The following is an 18,482-nucleotide window of genomic DNA, read 5'->3' on the forward strand; positions in this document are numbered from 1 at the left end:
CACCAGTCGACTAACACCCAGGTACCTATTTGCTGCTAGGTGAACAGGACAACAGGTGTAATTAAACGTGTCGAAATGTTTCCACCCGCCAGGAATTGAACCCGGGCCCTCCGTGTGTGAAGCGGGAGCTTTAGCCACCAGAAATATGTAAACAGACTTTAGAATGGTTATGTCTAACTTCTGTAAAATTATTATACAAAGGAAATAATTGTTTTTTTATTCGATTATCTATTATCTTTTAATTTTATGTATTGATACTTTTTTTTTCCAGAAGGTGATCAGGATTATAATCATGGGGGAGCGCTAAACCCGTAGAATTATACAGCTCATGTGGGGGGGATGGAAGGTATTCAGACTCAATGCACAGATCCAATTCCCTAGATCAAGAGCCCCCCACCAGCGTTAAGGAACCTCCCTTAAGGGGAAGGTGATCAGGAATTCCCTGTTAAGTCTTGTACTTGGAGGTGGAAGTATACCTTAGGCAGGGATAGTCCATTGTTTTGGGTATGCCATAAGCATGGATAGTTGGCCATCTTAAATCTTATAACCTAAATAGAAATTGACATTGAGAAGAACTGAGGTAGGACAACACCACAATCTGAAAATTAAACTGTTTAGAAATCAAATTATCGAACTAAATAGTTGAGATATGCTAACTTAACTTGATCAGTTTGTGACTCTGACGAAAGAACTTGTAAACTTAGCCGTCTCCAGAGATCTTCATTTTAACTCCGGCACTGTAAGCTGGCAAATACAACCTTGCTGGAGAAATAGTCTTTATAATATTGTTTATTTATAATGTTAACTCACCCAAGAGGTCTCTTTTGGGTCCGACGTCCATGCTGTTCCAGTTCCAGGAGTAACGAGATGGCCAGTTGGTGAAGCCTTCATGGTGCTTGCTGGTCAGTACCACGTAGCGGGCCCCTGATGCCTCGAAAATACTTGCCCACTCCTCAGGATTGTAGAACTCAGCCGTGAACATCGGTGCGAAGTCCGGGTAAGTGAAATTTGGCCGATAATTCTTCTGCATGAATTCCACGTAACTCTGAGACTGTGAACCTTGAGGAAAGAAAATCATCGGTAGATGTACAAAAGAAAGACTTCTTTACAAATAAACATAGATAAACTTGACATATAACTGACAATAACAGTGACAATAAAAGCAGTAAAGAGTAATAACTAGGATAGTAACACATTCTGTACCTGTATATTATCCTAGCAACACTAGAAATGATAATTAAGCCTATCATGGACAAGTATGATAACTGGGAAGCTGGATACTCAACAGCAGGTGTTACACATCTCAGGTGATAACATGAACATCTGATATCTGAAAGAAAACACGTCCACCTGTTAACTTAGAGATAATATCCAGTGATTGATGTGGGAATAAACTAAACTTGTTTTCATGTGATTCCTTCTGTCGACCTTATTATTATAAGAAAAACTGGTTAGTTAGATTATCCGTCTCTGAAGGTTTGTCAGCAACAAAATTAATCAGTAATATTAAGTACAATCTCAAGTATAGAAACAATGTAACTTTCACTTCACTTACAGAGATAGATACACACCTCCGTTTAGATAACCTTTGTATATATTAGCCGGTTAATTGGGTTTAAAGACTTCGGTTACACGGGAACCATCGGCGCTCCAGGTTAGAAAATACCGTAATCCCTAAAATAGGGATTAAAGCAAATTCTCAGTATATACAGTGAGACAGACCTGTGTTCTCGTTTATACCTAAAGAATGCATCATCCGGTCTTCAACTTTTCATCGCTGATGTACTGTAATTAAGGGAAGGTTCATGCAAGTATTGACATACATGGGAGCTCTTCCGTCAGTGATATATACATCATTCACAAATTTTCTTTCCTAGTGATAACTTTAGAAAGCCTCTTCCGATCGGCTTCAACTTTTAGTCACTGGTTTATATAACTTGTAAGAATATAAAACTTATTACTGGAGTGTATAGGTGCCACTTTACCAAACTTGTTCAACTGTGTTCAACTGTGTTCATCTTTAAAGACTGATGAATCCCACAGTATTAACTGAAGATTGTTTTTCTGATCGTCTTCAGCATTAATAGACTTTATATAAAAATTGTATTTTGCAAATATTACTTTCCCTACAACTACTGGAAAAAAATACTGATAATTTTCACTGTATAAACACTGGTGCAGTTCAGTTAAATATATTTTAACATTGTTGAGTAACAGCCAGTTTAACAACTTTAATATATTATCAAACTTGAAATTTTGCGACGATAACCAAATATTCATAAAATTTATAACTAAATGGTTATAAATGACCATAATTTTTAAAAGGGTGGACCGGTAAGCCAGCGGAAGGACTCGGTAAGATGACCAAAAGCTCTAAAGGCGGGTTGTCATCTAAGACCCGCGTCAGGAAACACTTATTCTCAGGTACAGCTTGAAGAGTTTCTGCACTCTGAGCCCGGCCATGGGCCAGGCTCGTCTGGTGCTTGCCTGGTCCACCAGGCTGTTGCTGCTGGAGGCCCAATGCCACACATATCCATCACAGCCTGGTTAATCTGGCAAAAAAAAAAAATATGGAACGCCTCAAGATTTTGCGTTTTGGCTCATACCTTCAAAATGCCTAATTCGACCAGCTTAAACAATTACCATTGTTAGTGACAGGTCGAGAGTGGCTGGCACAAGTTTATCTGGGCTTCATATACAATCCCGAGTTTGGTTTCCATGACTAGAGACTCTCATAATAGTTTATATTTTTAAAGCTGGTCTATCCTACTTAGAAGAAAGTTAGGTTAGGTTAGGTAGGGTAAGGTTAGGTTAGGTAAGGCAAAGTTGGGTAAGGCAAGTTTAGGTTAGGTTAGGTAAGGCAAGGTTAGGTAAGGCAAGGTTGGGTAAGGCAAGGTTGGGTAAGGCAAGTTTAGGTTAGGTTAGGTAAGGCAAGGTTAGGTAAGGCAAGGTTGGGTAAGGCAAGGTTGGGTAAGGCAAGGTTGGGTAAGGCAAGTTTAGGTTAGGTTAGGTAAGGCAAGGTTAGGTAAGGCAAGGTTGGGTAAGGCAAGGTTGGGTAAGGCAAGTTTAGGTTAGGTTAGGTAAGGCAAGGTTAGGTAAGGCAAGGTTGGGTAAGGCAAGTTTAGGTTAGGTTAGGTAAGGCAAGGCAAGGTTGGGTAAGGCAAGGTAAAGTTAGGTTAGGTTATGTTAGGAAAGGTTAGGTAAGGTTAAGTTATGTTAGGTTAGGTAAGGGTATGTAAGGCAAGGTAAAGTTAGGTTAGGTTAGGTTAGGTTAGGTTAGGTTAGGTTAGGTTAGGTAAGGTTAGGTTAAATTAGGTAAGGTTATGCAAGGTTCGTTAGGAAACAAGACAGGTGTTTCCTGACGCGAGTCTTAGTCATATGATGATCCACAGTTAGAGCTTTTGTTCATCTGACCGAGACCTTCCACTGGCTTACCCCTCCATCCCTTTAAAAAATTATGGTTATAATTATAACCATTAGAATAGATAAGAAAGTCGATTTATTTCTCACATACTAATGTGCTAATGTAATTATTTTATTTCTTCATGATACTCTTTGTTATGAATCTTTATAAGTTGATATATAACAAGAATAATTGTTATATATTTATACTGTGTTGGCACAAACTTGTTAAGTTTTAAACACAGTTGACAAACTTGAAATTATTGGTTTTAATGTAATAACTCGAGAATGCATCTTTATATCAACATCAAATTTGTACCAATTGTGTGTTTTTCTCAAAAAAATCTTTGCACTCATATTGGATAGAGTATGTTTTAATTTTCCAGATTTATAAAAAGATGTAATTCGTGCAATAACCGCACTCTGTACTATTCCTTTCTCTCTTACATCGAAGTAGACGGGGTTGAGCTTACAGGATACGGGAATAACTTCCTGGCATTATATAGTGACCAAGTTATATCTGTCTGTTGTGTATCACTCGGAGATTAACCTGAAGTAACTACCTTAGTTATTATCCCTCACAAGCTGCCGTATTTAACTAAACAAAGCCTCATACGATTTTTTAACAGCATAACTATAGTCAGGTTTATGCTAATATTTGTATATATTGATCCTTCCTGATTAATTTTATAGACTGACAAGTGTGGTTGTATCATAATAACTTTAGAAAGCCTCTCCTGATCAACAGTAAATATACAACATTGATATAAGTAACGGGTTTGTGTCAAGAATCTTCAGATGTTTTTGTAATGTCATCTTTGCATTATCTATAACACTTTAAGTATATTTTTAAATGTTTATATGCACACTTCAACATTTATCACTCATAAGTTACTTGTATAATTATCATGCTTTAAACTTTTAAGCCATGACAGTTTAAAACTGACAAAACACCTATTTAAAAATATAATAATGAAGGAACACTGCTGCTGGCCCGTGCTAGGTATGTCCAACTCACACGCTCAGGAAGGAGCACTGCAGCAGGCTAGTGTCTTCTACATAAATCTGAGAGGAAGTAATTAAATTATTATAATCAAAAAGAAGCGCTAAGCCACAAGGACTATACAGCAGGAAGTAATTAAAGCTTCTGCACATTTATTGATGACTGTCAGTGAGCTGACTCGAACAGCTGTTGTGTCAGTCTATCTTGTCCCTAATCTCTCTCCTGTATACCTGAAAAAAAAAGCTTTTGGGTTAATTGTCAAATCGCTTCTCTTATTACTCTTTAATTGAATATAATTATACCTTAAATACCACTTTTGATTCCCCTGTAAAGGCTTCTCTTTTGACCTATAAGATGCTTTAATCCATTGTTTATTTATTTTAGAGTCATTTTTGCTCTATCTACTTTTCCTGTTTGGAACACAAGTAGTCTGGGAAGCTTGAACTATGGTTTGAAAAATGTCTTATTGGCAACCATCACCACCTATCTGACACGTGTAATTTCTCAGTCCTGTGCAACTGACCAAGCTTAAGTCAGGGACAAAGACTTGGTTGTAGTCAAAGTAATTCCACGATATGTTAAACCAAATCGATTTGTGATCACTTTCCCCAAGCTCATCATTAACCTCAAGATTATTAATTAGTGATTCGTTGTTGGCAAGAACCAAGTCAAGCAGATTGTTTCCTCCAGTTGGTTCTGTCACAGACTCTTAAAAAGCAATCCTGGATCGTATCAAGAAAGTTGTAGACATAATATTTCCTGTCAGATTACTCCAATTAATGTGTCTAAAGTTAAAATCTCTCGGTAACATGAGTTTTCTCCAACAGAAGTTTACTGCATTCCCTATCAAGTTTTGGGGGCCTGTAAATCACACCCAAGATTAGTTTTTCACGTCTCTTCAGAAACTGTAGCTAAACAGATTGTGTCCGATGCTTCTATTATATTTTGTCTAACGCAACAATTTAAATTGTCTCTGACTACATCGCCACTCCACCACCGTTTTTATTAACTATATCGGCGTGAAATAATTAATAGCCTTGTTTGTGCATTCAGAAGGCATTTCTCAATAATAATATCTATTTCTACAAGTACATGTACAAGGTATACAGTCCTAGCTGACATCAATGACATACTGCTACATAGAAAATCACTTTTTATGCTGAGCATTTCGGGAAAATTAGGTCAGTTTTGTCCCAGGATGCGACCCACACCAGTCGACTAACACACAGGTACCCATTTTACACTGATGGGTGAACATAGACAACAGGTGTAAGGAAACACGCCCAATGTTTCTGCCCTCTATGGGAATCGAACCCGGACTCTCGCCGTGTGAAGTGAGAACTTTAGCCACCAGGCTACGGGGCACTGTGGCCTGGTGGCCAGGTTGAACCAGGTCTCTGTTATAACAATAATATCTGTTTCCTACGCATGCGATTAATCTTAGCTCATCTAATTTTTGTGCACTCCTTCTATTAGTATAGCAACTCCTCTGTTGTCTCTGTTGACCAGTTGCATTGCCTTTATTAGTAACTATATGAAGAATAATGTCTTTTAAATATATCCCTGAAGTATCCTGGTAATATGTGTTGCTTTCATCCCTCATGCTGCAACCTGTGTTACCTCCACACACCCATACCTCTATCTTCTGTCAGTTTAAAGTCCTAAGCAACTCAACAATGGCCCTGTCGACAGAGTTAGCTAACATTACCGCGCGCTAGTGTGGGTGTATGATCCACTTAATATTTGTATTTATAACTCATTACAATTGTGACCGGGTGTGGACGTATCAGTGGTTCATTACTTTGTAATTTGTTCATGATTGTAACCATGTATAGGAGTGAGGCTGATTCATTACCTCTGTAACTTGCCATGATTGTGACCATATCTACCTGGAGTTCATTACCTTTGTAACTAGTTCGGCTATCATAACTTTGGGGTCCAGTCACTGGACCCATTATGTACCTTTGTAATCTTTTGACTACTGCCCACAGGATGGGTATGGGGTGCATAATAAAGATATTAAACTAAAGTGTGTGTGTGTGTGTGTGTGTGTGTGTGTGTGTGTGTGTGTGTGTGTGTGTGTGTTGGAAGTGTGAATTGCTCATTACACTATAATTTGTTCATGATTGTAGCCGTGTATAAACGTAAGTAACCATTCTTACAGGATTCATTACCTTTGTAACTTGTGAGTTCATTACATTTGTACCTAGTTCAGCTATCAAAACTTTGGGGCCCAGTCCCTGGACCCATTATGTACCTCTGTAATCTGTAAATACCTTTGTAACTTGTCATAATTGTGACTAGACCTACCTGGAGTTCATTACCTTTGTAAATTGTGAGTTCATTACCTTTGTAAATTGTGAGTTCATTACCTTTGTAAATTGTGAGTTCATTACCTTTGTAAATTGTGAGTTCATTACCTTTGTAAATTGTGAGTTCATTACCTTTGTAAATTGTGAGTTCATTACCTTTGTAAATTGTGAGTTCATTACCTCTGTAACTTGCTCAGCTATCAAAACTTTGGAGTCCAGTCCCTGGACCAATTATGTACCTCTGTAATCTTTTGACTACCGCCCACAGGATGGGTATGGGGTGCATAATAAACATTAAACTAACGACCACAAGGATATTCTTACCTTTAGTAGCAGAGGAGTTAGTGGTACCTTTAACCTTAATGACCAATGAAGTACATTCGGCCTGGAGAACAAAGAAGCAATTTCCTACCTTCAACTGTTCTCTTTTAACCTTCCTCACTTTGATGTTTCTTCATTTATTACAAACTTCCACCCATTTGTAACAGCTGCCAATCTGCTCCTCACTGTTGGCAACCTGTTACCCTTCAGTAACACTAACCACCTCACACTCATTGCTATACTTATCCAGGCGAATTTTCAGCTTATTATTTTTAAACTCGGGGGGAGGGGGGAGCACTATAGGAACGGAAGATAATCAGATTTTATCCAAAGCAAAAAAGTATCTGATTCCCTGGATAAAGAGCCAGTCACCAAAATAAAGGAGCAAGTCTTAAACAGTCCTGAGTAACATGGTGTTGACATACTGCTCCTGTGTCTTTAGTGTGTTATGTACAGGTGGTGGGCAGGTATTGAGTGTTGATCAAACTTGTGTATCATCTGTGCATCTTTTAAATGTTGATATCAAGTTCCTGGGTCTTTACACGGTATGATGAAAATAGTTTTGAAAACGAGTAAGATGGATAAGTGGAAACTTCTGCAATATTTAGGAGTTTTTTTAAGTAAAACATTTTGCCAACCTGAGGAAGCCACTTCATGGCGAAACGTTTCCACAATAAAGTTAACCAAATGTTTCAGAAGATCTAATTCATCTTTATACAGTGTTAAACTACCATTACTTAATTTTAGTCCCTTATATATTTTCTCCTTTATTTTAGCTTTATATAACTACCCTAGCTTATACATTCACAATTGTTAAAATAATCAAGGTGCTATTCTCAGGTGCTAAAGTAGAACAAGTTCACAATTTTGCCATTATATTCCAAAGCTCATTTATTTTATAGTACTACCTACTATCATATTCCCAAGCTCCATTATTTGATCATCACTTTATTTGTACTAGTCCCTTTTATATTGTCTCCTTTATTTTAGCTTAAAAAAAAAAAAAAAAAAAAACTACCTTAGCTCATTATTTTACATTTGTTAAATAATTCAGGTGCTATTTTTTAGCTTAAGACTATTTACTTTGTTTTATACTTAATTCTAACTATAGATTCACTACAAATCTTATGATTACAAGCATTGATCCAGATACCAACCTCTTATTTAATGACTTAAATGAATCAAACAGTTACTGTAATTACTACACTGCAGAACAATCAAAGGCACTTCTCAGTGCCAACAACAATATAACTATCTTTAACTACAATATCAGATCTTTAAGCAAGCATTACGATGACCTCATAGCATTACTAAATTCCTTACATGCCAATATGTCCATCATTACACTAACTGAAACCTGGCTAAAGCCTGATAGTACAGATGTCTATGCCATTCCTGGTTACACAGCCATACATAACTGTAGGCCAGACCAGCAAGGGGGTGGCACAGCCATATACTACTCAGACCAACTAGAATGTATCACTAATACTTGCACAAGAGATGAACATGGGGAATATATAATAGCCAAATTCAAATCCAAATACCTACAAAAACCTCTCACATTGATAAACATCTACAGAGTTCCACAGTCAAACATTAGCCAATTTAGTCAAAACCTAGGAAGTATGATAACTGATGCACGCATGAACAAAGATCACTTACTACTCTCAGGTGACTTCAATATAAATCTCCTGCAAGACCAGAACCCACACGTTACTGAATTCACAAACACAATGAGTAACTGTATGTTGCTACCAACAGTAACAAAACCTACAAGAGTTACAGAGACTAGTGTTTCCCTACTTGACCACATCTGGACCAACACCATATCCCCTTTAAAATCAGGCATAATTACAGATAATACCACAGACCACTACCCTACTTTCCTCATAACAACTCTTGGTAAATTACCCCAAGACACTACTAAAGTCACCTTCAGACTTCACAATGAGGCAGCCATTAATAACTTCACAACAGCAGTAGCAAACATTGACTGGCACACTGAGCTAGAAATCAATACAGATATTGACGAATGTATTAATAATTTTCTAAAAAAGACTCAATACCTCTATAACAAGCACTGCCCTAAAAAAACTAAGCAGATGACAGCTAAGAGACTGAACAGTCCCTGGCTAACACCCAGCATTCTCAAATCCATAAATACAAAACACCAATATGAAAAACAGTACAGAATGGGTCACATAACCAGAGACCAAACAAAACGTTACTCATCAATCCTAACCAGCCTGATAAGAAGGGCAAAAAAATTGTATTATGAGAACAGATTATCCAACTTACGAGGTGATATAAAAAAGACCTGGAAAACCCTATCAGAAATTCTGGGAACAAAAAAGATATCACGAAATAGCGAAATAAAATTAGCAAAATCAGATGAACCCCAACTCCCACCAACAGAAACAGCAAACAGACTCAATGATTTCTTCTCCACTATAGGACAAAACCTTGCCAATAAAATCCCAAGCTCAGATACCCCACCAAATGACTACCTCACCGGCAACTACCCGAACACACTGTTCCTAGCTCCGACTAACCCATACGAAGTCTCCCTTATTATCAACGCACTAAAAAACAAGGCAGGAGATTTAAATACCTTACCACCCTTTATATACAAAAAAGTGTCACAAGTGCTATCACCAATCATTGCAACACTCTTTAACAAATCCATTGAATCCTCCACCTTCCCTACAGTACTCAAAATAGCAAGGGTCACCCCGATCCACAAAGGAGGAGACCAAACAGAGTTGAATAACTATAGGCCAATATCCAACTTACACCCTCTCTCAAAAATCTTCGAAAAATTAATTCATAAACGAATCTACTCCTACCTTATCTCCCAAAACATACTCAACCCCTGCCAATTTGGATTCAGGCCTAATAAAAATACTAATGATGCTATTATACACATGCTAGAACATATATACACTGCAATAGAGAAAAAAGAAGTCCCACTGGGGATCTTCATTGACTTACGTAAAGCTTTTGATACAGTTGACCATGACTTGCTCCACGTAAAATTGTCACACTATGGTATAAGAGGGCACTCCCTCAACTACCTCAAGTCATACCTCAGCAACAGAAGCCAATATGTGTACGCAAATGGGGCAAACTCTTCTGCACAACCAATTACAGTTGGTGTCCCACAGGGAAGTGTCCTTGGCCCTCTTCTCTTTCTCCTATACATAAATGACCTACCAAATGCTTCTCAATTACTCAAACCCACACTATTTGCTGATGACACAACATACGTCTTCTCCCACCCGAGCCCAGTCACGCTAGCCAATACTGTAAATACCGAATTACAGAAAATATCTACCTGGATGAGTACTAACAAACTTACACTAAACATTGACAAAACCTACTTCATTCAGTTTGGTAACAGAGCTACAGATGTCCCTCTTAACATAATGATAAACGGATCACCTATCACAAAGCTAACAGAGGGAAAATTCTTAGGAATCCACCTTGATAATAGACTCAAATTTCATACACATATACAACAAATTTCTAAGAAAATTTCCAAGACTGTAGGCATACTATCGAAGATACGGTACTATGCTCCACAGTCAGCCCTCCTGGCCCTATATCACTCTCTTATTTACCCCTATCTCACCTATGGAATTTGTGCATGGGGCTCAACAACAAGTAACCATCTCAGACCACTAATTACCCAACAAAAGGCTGCAGTTAGAATGATAACAAATTCTCACTACAGGCAGCACACTCCACCAATATTCAATACACTCAACCTACTCACCATACAAAACATCCATACTTATTACTGCACCTATTACATACATAGAACACTCAACTCTGATATTAACCCTCCCCTCAAACATCTCCTTGCCAACCTCAACAGAACACATGACCATAACACAAGGCACAGATCACTCTTTGATATTCCTCGTGTCCATCTCACGCTATGCAAAAACTCAATGCACATAAAAGGCCCTAAAATCTGGAATTCATTACCTGTAAATATAAAAGAAACACTACCTGTTTATAAATTCAAGTCTCTTCTCAAAGATCACTTACTCACCCAAAACCAAATAAATACTGAATAACTGAACCTTATAAATTGTATATCTTAAATGTTTCTCACAATTATATCACATAAATGTTAAACCTAAAACCCAATCTAACTTTATTATTTTTTAAATACACTACCTAACAGAATACTCCATTCTACTGAATGTACAACAATGCATACAACCATATGACCTGTCTTTGTAATACTCACTTGTGCTTTATAGTAATCAGTTTACATTAATGTTTTTCACTGATTTCATCATTGCTTAGTTAATCTTAAGTTAATTTTAAGCCAGCCCGTAATGCTATGCATAGTATAAGTGGCTTTGGCATGCTGCTCTTATCTGTATTTTTTTTGTACCTCTGTAAGTGTGCTCAAATTATAAATAAATAAATAAATAAATAAATAAATAAATATTTGGGTTACTGAGTTGATACATCCAAAACTCTTGAGCTAGGTGAATTCTTTGATCTCAGAGAGGGTTAAGTAGTAGCCTAAGGCTCTGTTGAGAATTTTGAGTTGCACCTCCTAGGCCTATTGAGAGTTTTGAGATACACTTCTTGCCTGGGTTAAGTAAATGGAACTGTGGTTATGTGATACTGAGGATCCATCTGCCGGCTGAAACAAATCTGATATTATTACATCGTGCAGTACTAGTTTATTCCCTGCCTTGCTCTTCAGAAATACAATAATAAGCTTACCTTGCCAGTCCTCCCAGAACCACTCGGAACCAAAGGAAGGCACAGAAAATACGCCCCAATGGATGAAGATACCAATCTTGGCCCCGTCGTACCAAGTGGGTAGCGGCCTCGTGTCCAGGGACTCCCAAGTTGGTTGGTATTGTGTGTTAGCCAGCCCTGTCAATGACACTTGTCAAGTGTTTGAAAGGAAGCGACACAGCACTGTGGGATTTACTGACATTAATCTCTCACGACTAAGCGTGTCAAAAATATACACTAAATTAAGTCAGCCATTCAGCCATGAATAGAAGAAGGTAACTAAGAAAGTAATTAAGAAGGTAAGCAACTAAGAAGGTAACTAAGAAGGTAAGTAACTAAGAAGGTACGCAAGAAGGTAAGTAACCAAGAAGCTAAGTAACCAAGAAGTAACCAAGAAAGTAAGTAACCAAGAAGGTAAGTAACCAAGAAGGTAACTAAGAAGGTAAGTAACTAAGAAGGTAACTAAGAAGGTAAGTAACTAACGGATCCTTGAATCAGTCTGAAATTTTCCACAGAAGTTACTAGTTAGTTACTAGTTACTTACTAGTGCTGTCATCATGACATCACTTCAGCTACACTTGCACGACGGTACATTTACTAGTGCTGTCATCATGACATCACTTCAGCTACACTTGAACGACGGTTAGTTACTAGTGCTATCATGACATCACTTCAGCTACACTTGAACAACGGTTAGTTACTAGTGCTATCATGACATCACTTCAGCTACACTTGAACGACGGTTAGTTACTAGTGCTCTCATGACATCACTTCAGCTACACTTGCTCGACGGTTAGTTACTAGTGCTATCATGACATCACTTCAGCTACACTTGAACGACGGTTAGTTACTAGTGCTATGACATCACTTCAGCTACACTTGCTCGACGGTTAGTTACTAGTGCTATCATGACATCACTTCAGCTACACTTGAACGACGGCTAGTTACTAGTGCTATCATAACATCACTTCAGCTACACTTGAACGACGGTTAGTTACTAGTGCTATCATCATGACATCACTTCAGCTACACTTAAACGACGGTTAGTTACTAGTGCTATCATGACATCACTTCAGCTACACTTGAACGACGGTTAGTTACTAGTGCTATCATGACATCACTTCAGCTACACTTGCACGACGGTTAATTACTAGTGCTATCATCATGACATCACTGCAGCTACACTTGAACGACGGTTAGTTACTAGTGCTATCATCATGACATCACTTCAGCTACACTTGCACGACGGTTAGTTACTAGTGCTATCATGACATCACTTCAGCTACACTTGAACGACGGTTAGTTACTAGTGCTATCATGACATCACTTCAGCTACACTTGAACGACGGTTAGTTACTAGTGTTATCATGACATCACTTCAGCTACACTTGAACGACGGTTAGTTACTAGTGCTATCATGACATCACTTCAGCTACACTTGAACGACGGTTAGTTACTAGTGCTATCATGACATCACTTCAGCTACACTTGAACGGCGGTTAGTTACTAGTGCTATCATCATGACATCACTTCAGCTACACTTGAACGACGGTTAGTTACCAGTGCTATCATGACATCACTTCAGCTACACTTGAACGACGGTTAGTTACCAGTGCTATCATGACATCACTTCAGCTACACTTGAAAGGCGGTTAGTTACTAGTGCTGTCATCATGACATCACTTCAGCTACACTTGAACGGCGGTTAGTTACTAGTGCTATCATGACATCACTTCAGCTACACTTGAAAGGCGGTTAGTTACTAGTGCTATCATGACATTACTTCAGCTACACTTGAACGACGGTTAGTTACTAGTGCTATCATGACATCACTTCAGCTACACTTGAACGACGGTTAGTTACTAGTGCTATCATGATATCACTTCAGCTACACTTGAACGGCGGTTAGTTACTAGTGCTATCATGACATCACTTCAGCTACACTTGAACGGCGGTTAGTTACTAGTGCTATCATGACATCACTTCAGCTACACTTGAACGACGGTTAGTTACTAGTGCTATCATGACATTACTTCAGCTACACTTGAACGACGGTTAGTTACTAGTGCTATCATGATATCACTTCAGCTACACTTGAACGACGGTTAGTTACTAGTGCTATCATCATGACATCACTTCAGCTACACTTGAACGACGGTTAGTTACTAGTGCTATCATGACATCACTTCAGCTACACTTGAACGACGGTTAGTTACTAGTGCTATCATTATGACATCACTTCAGCTACACTTGAACGACGGTTAGTTACTAGTGCTATCATCATGACATCACTTCAGCTACACTTGAACGACGGTTAGTTACTAGTGCTATCATGACATCACTTCAGCTACACTTGAACGACGGTTAGTTACTAGTGCTATCATCATGACATCACTTCAGCTACACTTGAACGACGGTTAGTTACTAGTGCTATCATGACATCACTTCAGCTACACTTGAACGACGGTTAGTTACTAGTGCTATCATGACATCACTTCAGCTACACTTGAACGACGGTTAGTTACTAGTGCTATCATGACATCACTTCAGCTACACTTGAACGACGGTTAGTTACTAGTGCTATCATGACATCACTTCAGCTACACTTGAACGACGGTTAGTTACTAGTGCTATCATGACATCACTTCAGCTACACTTGAACGACGGTTAGTTACTAGTGCTATCATGACATCACTTCAGCTACACTTGAACGACGGTTAGTTACTAGTGCTATCATGACATCACTTCAGCTACACTTGAACGGCGGTTAGTTACTAGTGCTATCATGACATCACTTCAGCTACACTTGAACGACGGTTAGTTACTAGTGCTATCATGACATCACTTCAGCTACACTTGAACGACGGTTAGTTACTAGTGCTATCATGACATCACTTCAGCTACACTTGAACGGCGGGTAGTTACTAGTGCTATCATGACATCACTTCAGCTACACTTGAACGGCGGTTAGTTACTAGTGCTATCATCATGACATCACTTCAGCTACACTTGAACGACGGTTAGTTACTAGTGCTATCATCATGACATCACTTCAGCTACACTTGAACGACGGTTAGTTACTAGTGCTATCATCATGACATCACTTCAGCTACACTTGAACGACGGTTAGTTACTAGTGCTATCATCATGACATCACTTCAGCTACACTTGAACGACGGTTAGTTACTAGTGCTATCATCATGACATCACTTCAGCTACACTTGAACGACGGGTTAAGAAAATTCCGCAAAACTCATGAAACAGAAACGTTGTAGTTTATTATACAAATTAATAAAAGTTTGTGTGTTGTGTGAAGCAAGATGATGACATTACCAAATAACTCACTGCCACAACATCTGCCTTCATTAGTTCGGCCTAATTACCCGATCTCCTTGAAAAATAGGACTATTCCCCTCAAAATTTATACAAATTGATATATATATTTTCTCACTGATAATGCTGTGAAAACAAAATATATTTAGTCAAAACGTAACTTTAAAACCTAACTTAACCTAACTTAATGTAACTTATTTTTTTACCTATATCTCTCTACATATATTATGGATCAGTTTAAATTTATTTAATATTATTTAACAAAATTTATATATGTTCAGATTAATTTCTGCTGATTTATGACGAAAAACTTTTTCTGATTATTCGTTCTACTCGCAGTTTGGTGTACTAGCCTCCACTAGCAGTTTGGTGTACTAGCCTCCACTAGCAGTTTGGTGTACTAGCCTCCACTAGCAGTTTGGTGTACTAGCCTCCACTAGCAGTTTGGTGTACTAGCCTCCACTAGCAGTTTGGTGTACTAGCCTCCACTAGCAGTTTGGTGTACTAGCCTCCACTAGCAGTTTGGTGTACTAGCCTCCACTAGCAGTTTGGTGTACTAGCCTCCACTAGCAGTTTGGTGTACTAGCCTCCACTAGCAGTTTGGTGTACTAGCCTCCACTAGCAGTTTGGTGTACTAGCCTCCACTAGCAGTTTGGTGTACTAGCCTCCACTAGCAGTTTGGTGTACTAGCCTCCACTAGCAGTTTGGTGTACTAGCCTCCACTAGCAGTTTGGTGTACTAGCCTCCACTAGCAGTTTGGTGTACTAGCCTCCACTAGCAGTTTGGTGTACTAGCCTCCACTAGCAGTTTGGTGTACTAGCCTCCACTAGCAGTTTGGTGTACTAGCCTCCACTAGCAGTTTGGTGTACTAGCCTCCACTAGCAGTTTGGTGTACTAGCCTCCACTAGCAGTTTGGTGTACTAGCCTCCACTAGCAGTTTGGTGTACTAGCCTCCACTAGCAGTTTGGTGTACTAGCCTCCACTAGCAGTTTGGTGTACTAGCCTCCACTAGCAGTTTGGTGTACTAGCCTCCACTAGCAGTTTGGTGTACTAGCCTCCACTAGCAGTTTGGTGTACTAGCCTCCACTAGCAGTTTGGTGTACTAGCCTCCACTAGCAGTTTGGTGTACTAGCCTCCACTAGCAGTTTGGTGTACTAGCCTCCACTAGCAGTTTGGTGTACTAGCCTCCACTAGCAGTTTGGTGTACTAGCCTCCACTAGCAGTTTGGTGTACTAGCCACGAATGAGTGGTATTTAATCACTAACAACACTGCGACTAGCAAGTATACATAAAACGGTCAATAGAATGAAATTAGCTCTGCGGCACCCACACCACGGATAGCGTTCCGATACCTCAGTAAGGATTCGTTCAAGACTCTGTATACCATTTACGTCAGGTCCATACTGGAGTATGCAGCACCAGTTTGGAACCCACACCTAGTCAAGCACGTCAGGAAATTAGAGAAAGTGCAAAGGTTTGCAATAAGACTAGTCCCAGAGCTACGGGGATTGTCCTACGAAGAAAGGTTGAGGGAAATCGGCCTGACGACACTGGAGGACGGGAGGGTCAGGGGAGACATGATAACGACATATAAAATGCTGCGCATAACAGAAAAGGACGGGATGTTCCAGAGAAGGGACACAGACACAAAAGGTCACAATTGGAAGTTGAAGACTCAGATGAATCAAAGGGATGTTAGGAAGTATTTCTTCAGTCATAGAGTAGTCAGGTCGTGGAATAGCATAGAAAGTGACGTAGTGGAGGCGGGAACCATACATAGTTTTAAGGCGAGGTATGATAAAGCTCATGCGGCAGGGAGAGAGAGAACCTAGTACCAATCAGCGAAGAGGCGGGGCCAGGAGCTATGACTCGACCCCTGCAACCACAAATAGGTGAGTACCATCGTATGTCCTCGGATCACAGTACAACACCTAGCTCTGCTGGGTGCGTGATCTTTGTAGGATTGGGTGGTCCTGTGGGTTAGAGCTTCGTGGAATTTTCGCTGACCATGAGGCAGGCCAAATCAACACCGAGTTTTAGCCCTCGGCTAGTCACAGTGTTGTTATTGAATATGTATATAATGAACATGAGGCAGGCCAGTACAGTATACTCATCACCATCAGTACACAAACTGTTTAGCAACAGAACACACAGATCACAGGCTGTACACAAACTGTTTAGCAACAGAACACACACAGCTCACAGGCTGTACACAAACTGTTTAGCAACAGAACACACACAGCTCACAGGCTGTACACAAACTGTTTAGCAACAGAACACACACAGCTCACAGGCAGTACACAAACTGTTTAGCAACAGAACACACACAGATCACAGGCTGTACACAAACTGTTTAGCAACAGAACGCAGATCACAGGTAGTACACAAACTGTTTAGCAACAGAACACACAGATCAAAGGCTGTACACAAACTGTTTAGCAATAGAACACACACTGATCATAGGCAGTGCACAAAGAAATCTTGACTACATACCAAGTAGAGCCAGGCTGGCCACAATGAACACGAGACGAGTCATGCTTGCTCTGCTGACAGATACTGCGGCTTCTGAGGCATCTATCATCTTTATATATGTACCAATGACCATTACTCACTGGCACCACCTCCATTACTGGCACCACCTCCATTACTGGCACCACCTCCATTACTGGCACCACCTCCATTACTGGCACTACCTCCATTACTGGCAACACTTCCATCACTCACTGGCACCACCTCCATTACTGGCACTACCTCCATTACTGGCAACACTTCCATCACTCACTGGCACCACCTCCAATCTTGCAGCAAGGTACTACCACCACTACACCCAGGAACTACGACAACTACACCCAGGTACTAGGACAACTACACCCAGGAGCTTGTTACGCGCCCCTACTTCACTCCATTATATACAAAAATAAAAGGCCTGGTTAAAATAAGTTCTGTAATAATATGAAGGAGGAGGTCTTACTTCTCCAGGAGGAGATTAGGAGGCTGAAGGTCCACCTCAATGGGCCTGGGAGAGAGTGTGAGGTGGTTGGAGATGTGGGGAATGAGGCTTCTAGCAGTGAGGTGCAGTCTGTCTCTCACTGTGAGGAGGCTGTAGGTGGGGAGGTAGCAACGGCTACCAGCAGTGAGGTGCAGCCCAGCACCTGCTACAAGTGGCGGGTTGTTCACAGTAATGGGAGGCGCATCAGAGTAAGGAAAGTTAAGAGTGTAGATCTGAAGGTAGGAAATCGCTTCTCTGTTCTCCAGGATGAATGTACTTCAGTGGCCAGTGAAGGTAAGGGTACTACTGCCCCTGCTAATGAAGGTAAGCGCATTCTTGTGGTTGGTGACTCTCA

The 18,482-nt window shown here is 39.8% G+C and overlaps 1 protein-coding gene across 1 annotated transcript; it reads right to left on the reverse strand.

The window, feature by feature from the left end:
* Nucleotides 1–778: 778 nt before the first annotated feature.
* Nucleotides 779–17,776, reverse strand: LOC138852218 (alpha-L-fucosidase-like). Its single transcript, XM_070081935.1, has 3 exons — nucleotides 17,632–17,776; nucleotides 11,788–11,943; nucleotides 779–1,059 (listed from the first exon to the last, which is right to left on the reverse strand). Exons 1-3 carry the CDS (start codon nucleotides 17,741–17,743, stop codon nucleotides 794–796), a joined length of 534 nt encoding a protein of 177 aa, XP_069938036.1. The 5' UTR covers nucleotides 17,744–17,776; the 3' UTR covers nucleotides 779–793.
* Nucleotides 17,777–18,482: the final 706 nt, after the last annotated feature.

Source organism: Cherax quadricarinatus, unplaced genomic scaffold (assembly GCF_038502225.1).
Source record: "Cherax quadricarinatus isolate ZL_2023a unplaced genomic scaffold, ASM3850222v1 Contig5188, whole genome shotgun sequence".
Lineage (NCBI taxonomy): Eukaryota > Metazoa > Arthropoda > Malacostraca > Decapoda > Parastacidae > Cherax > Cherax quadricarinatus.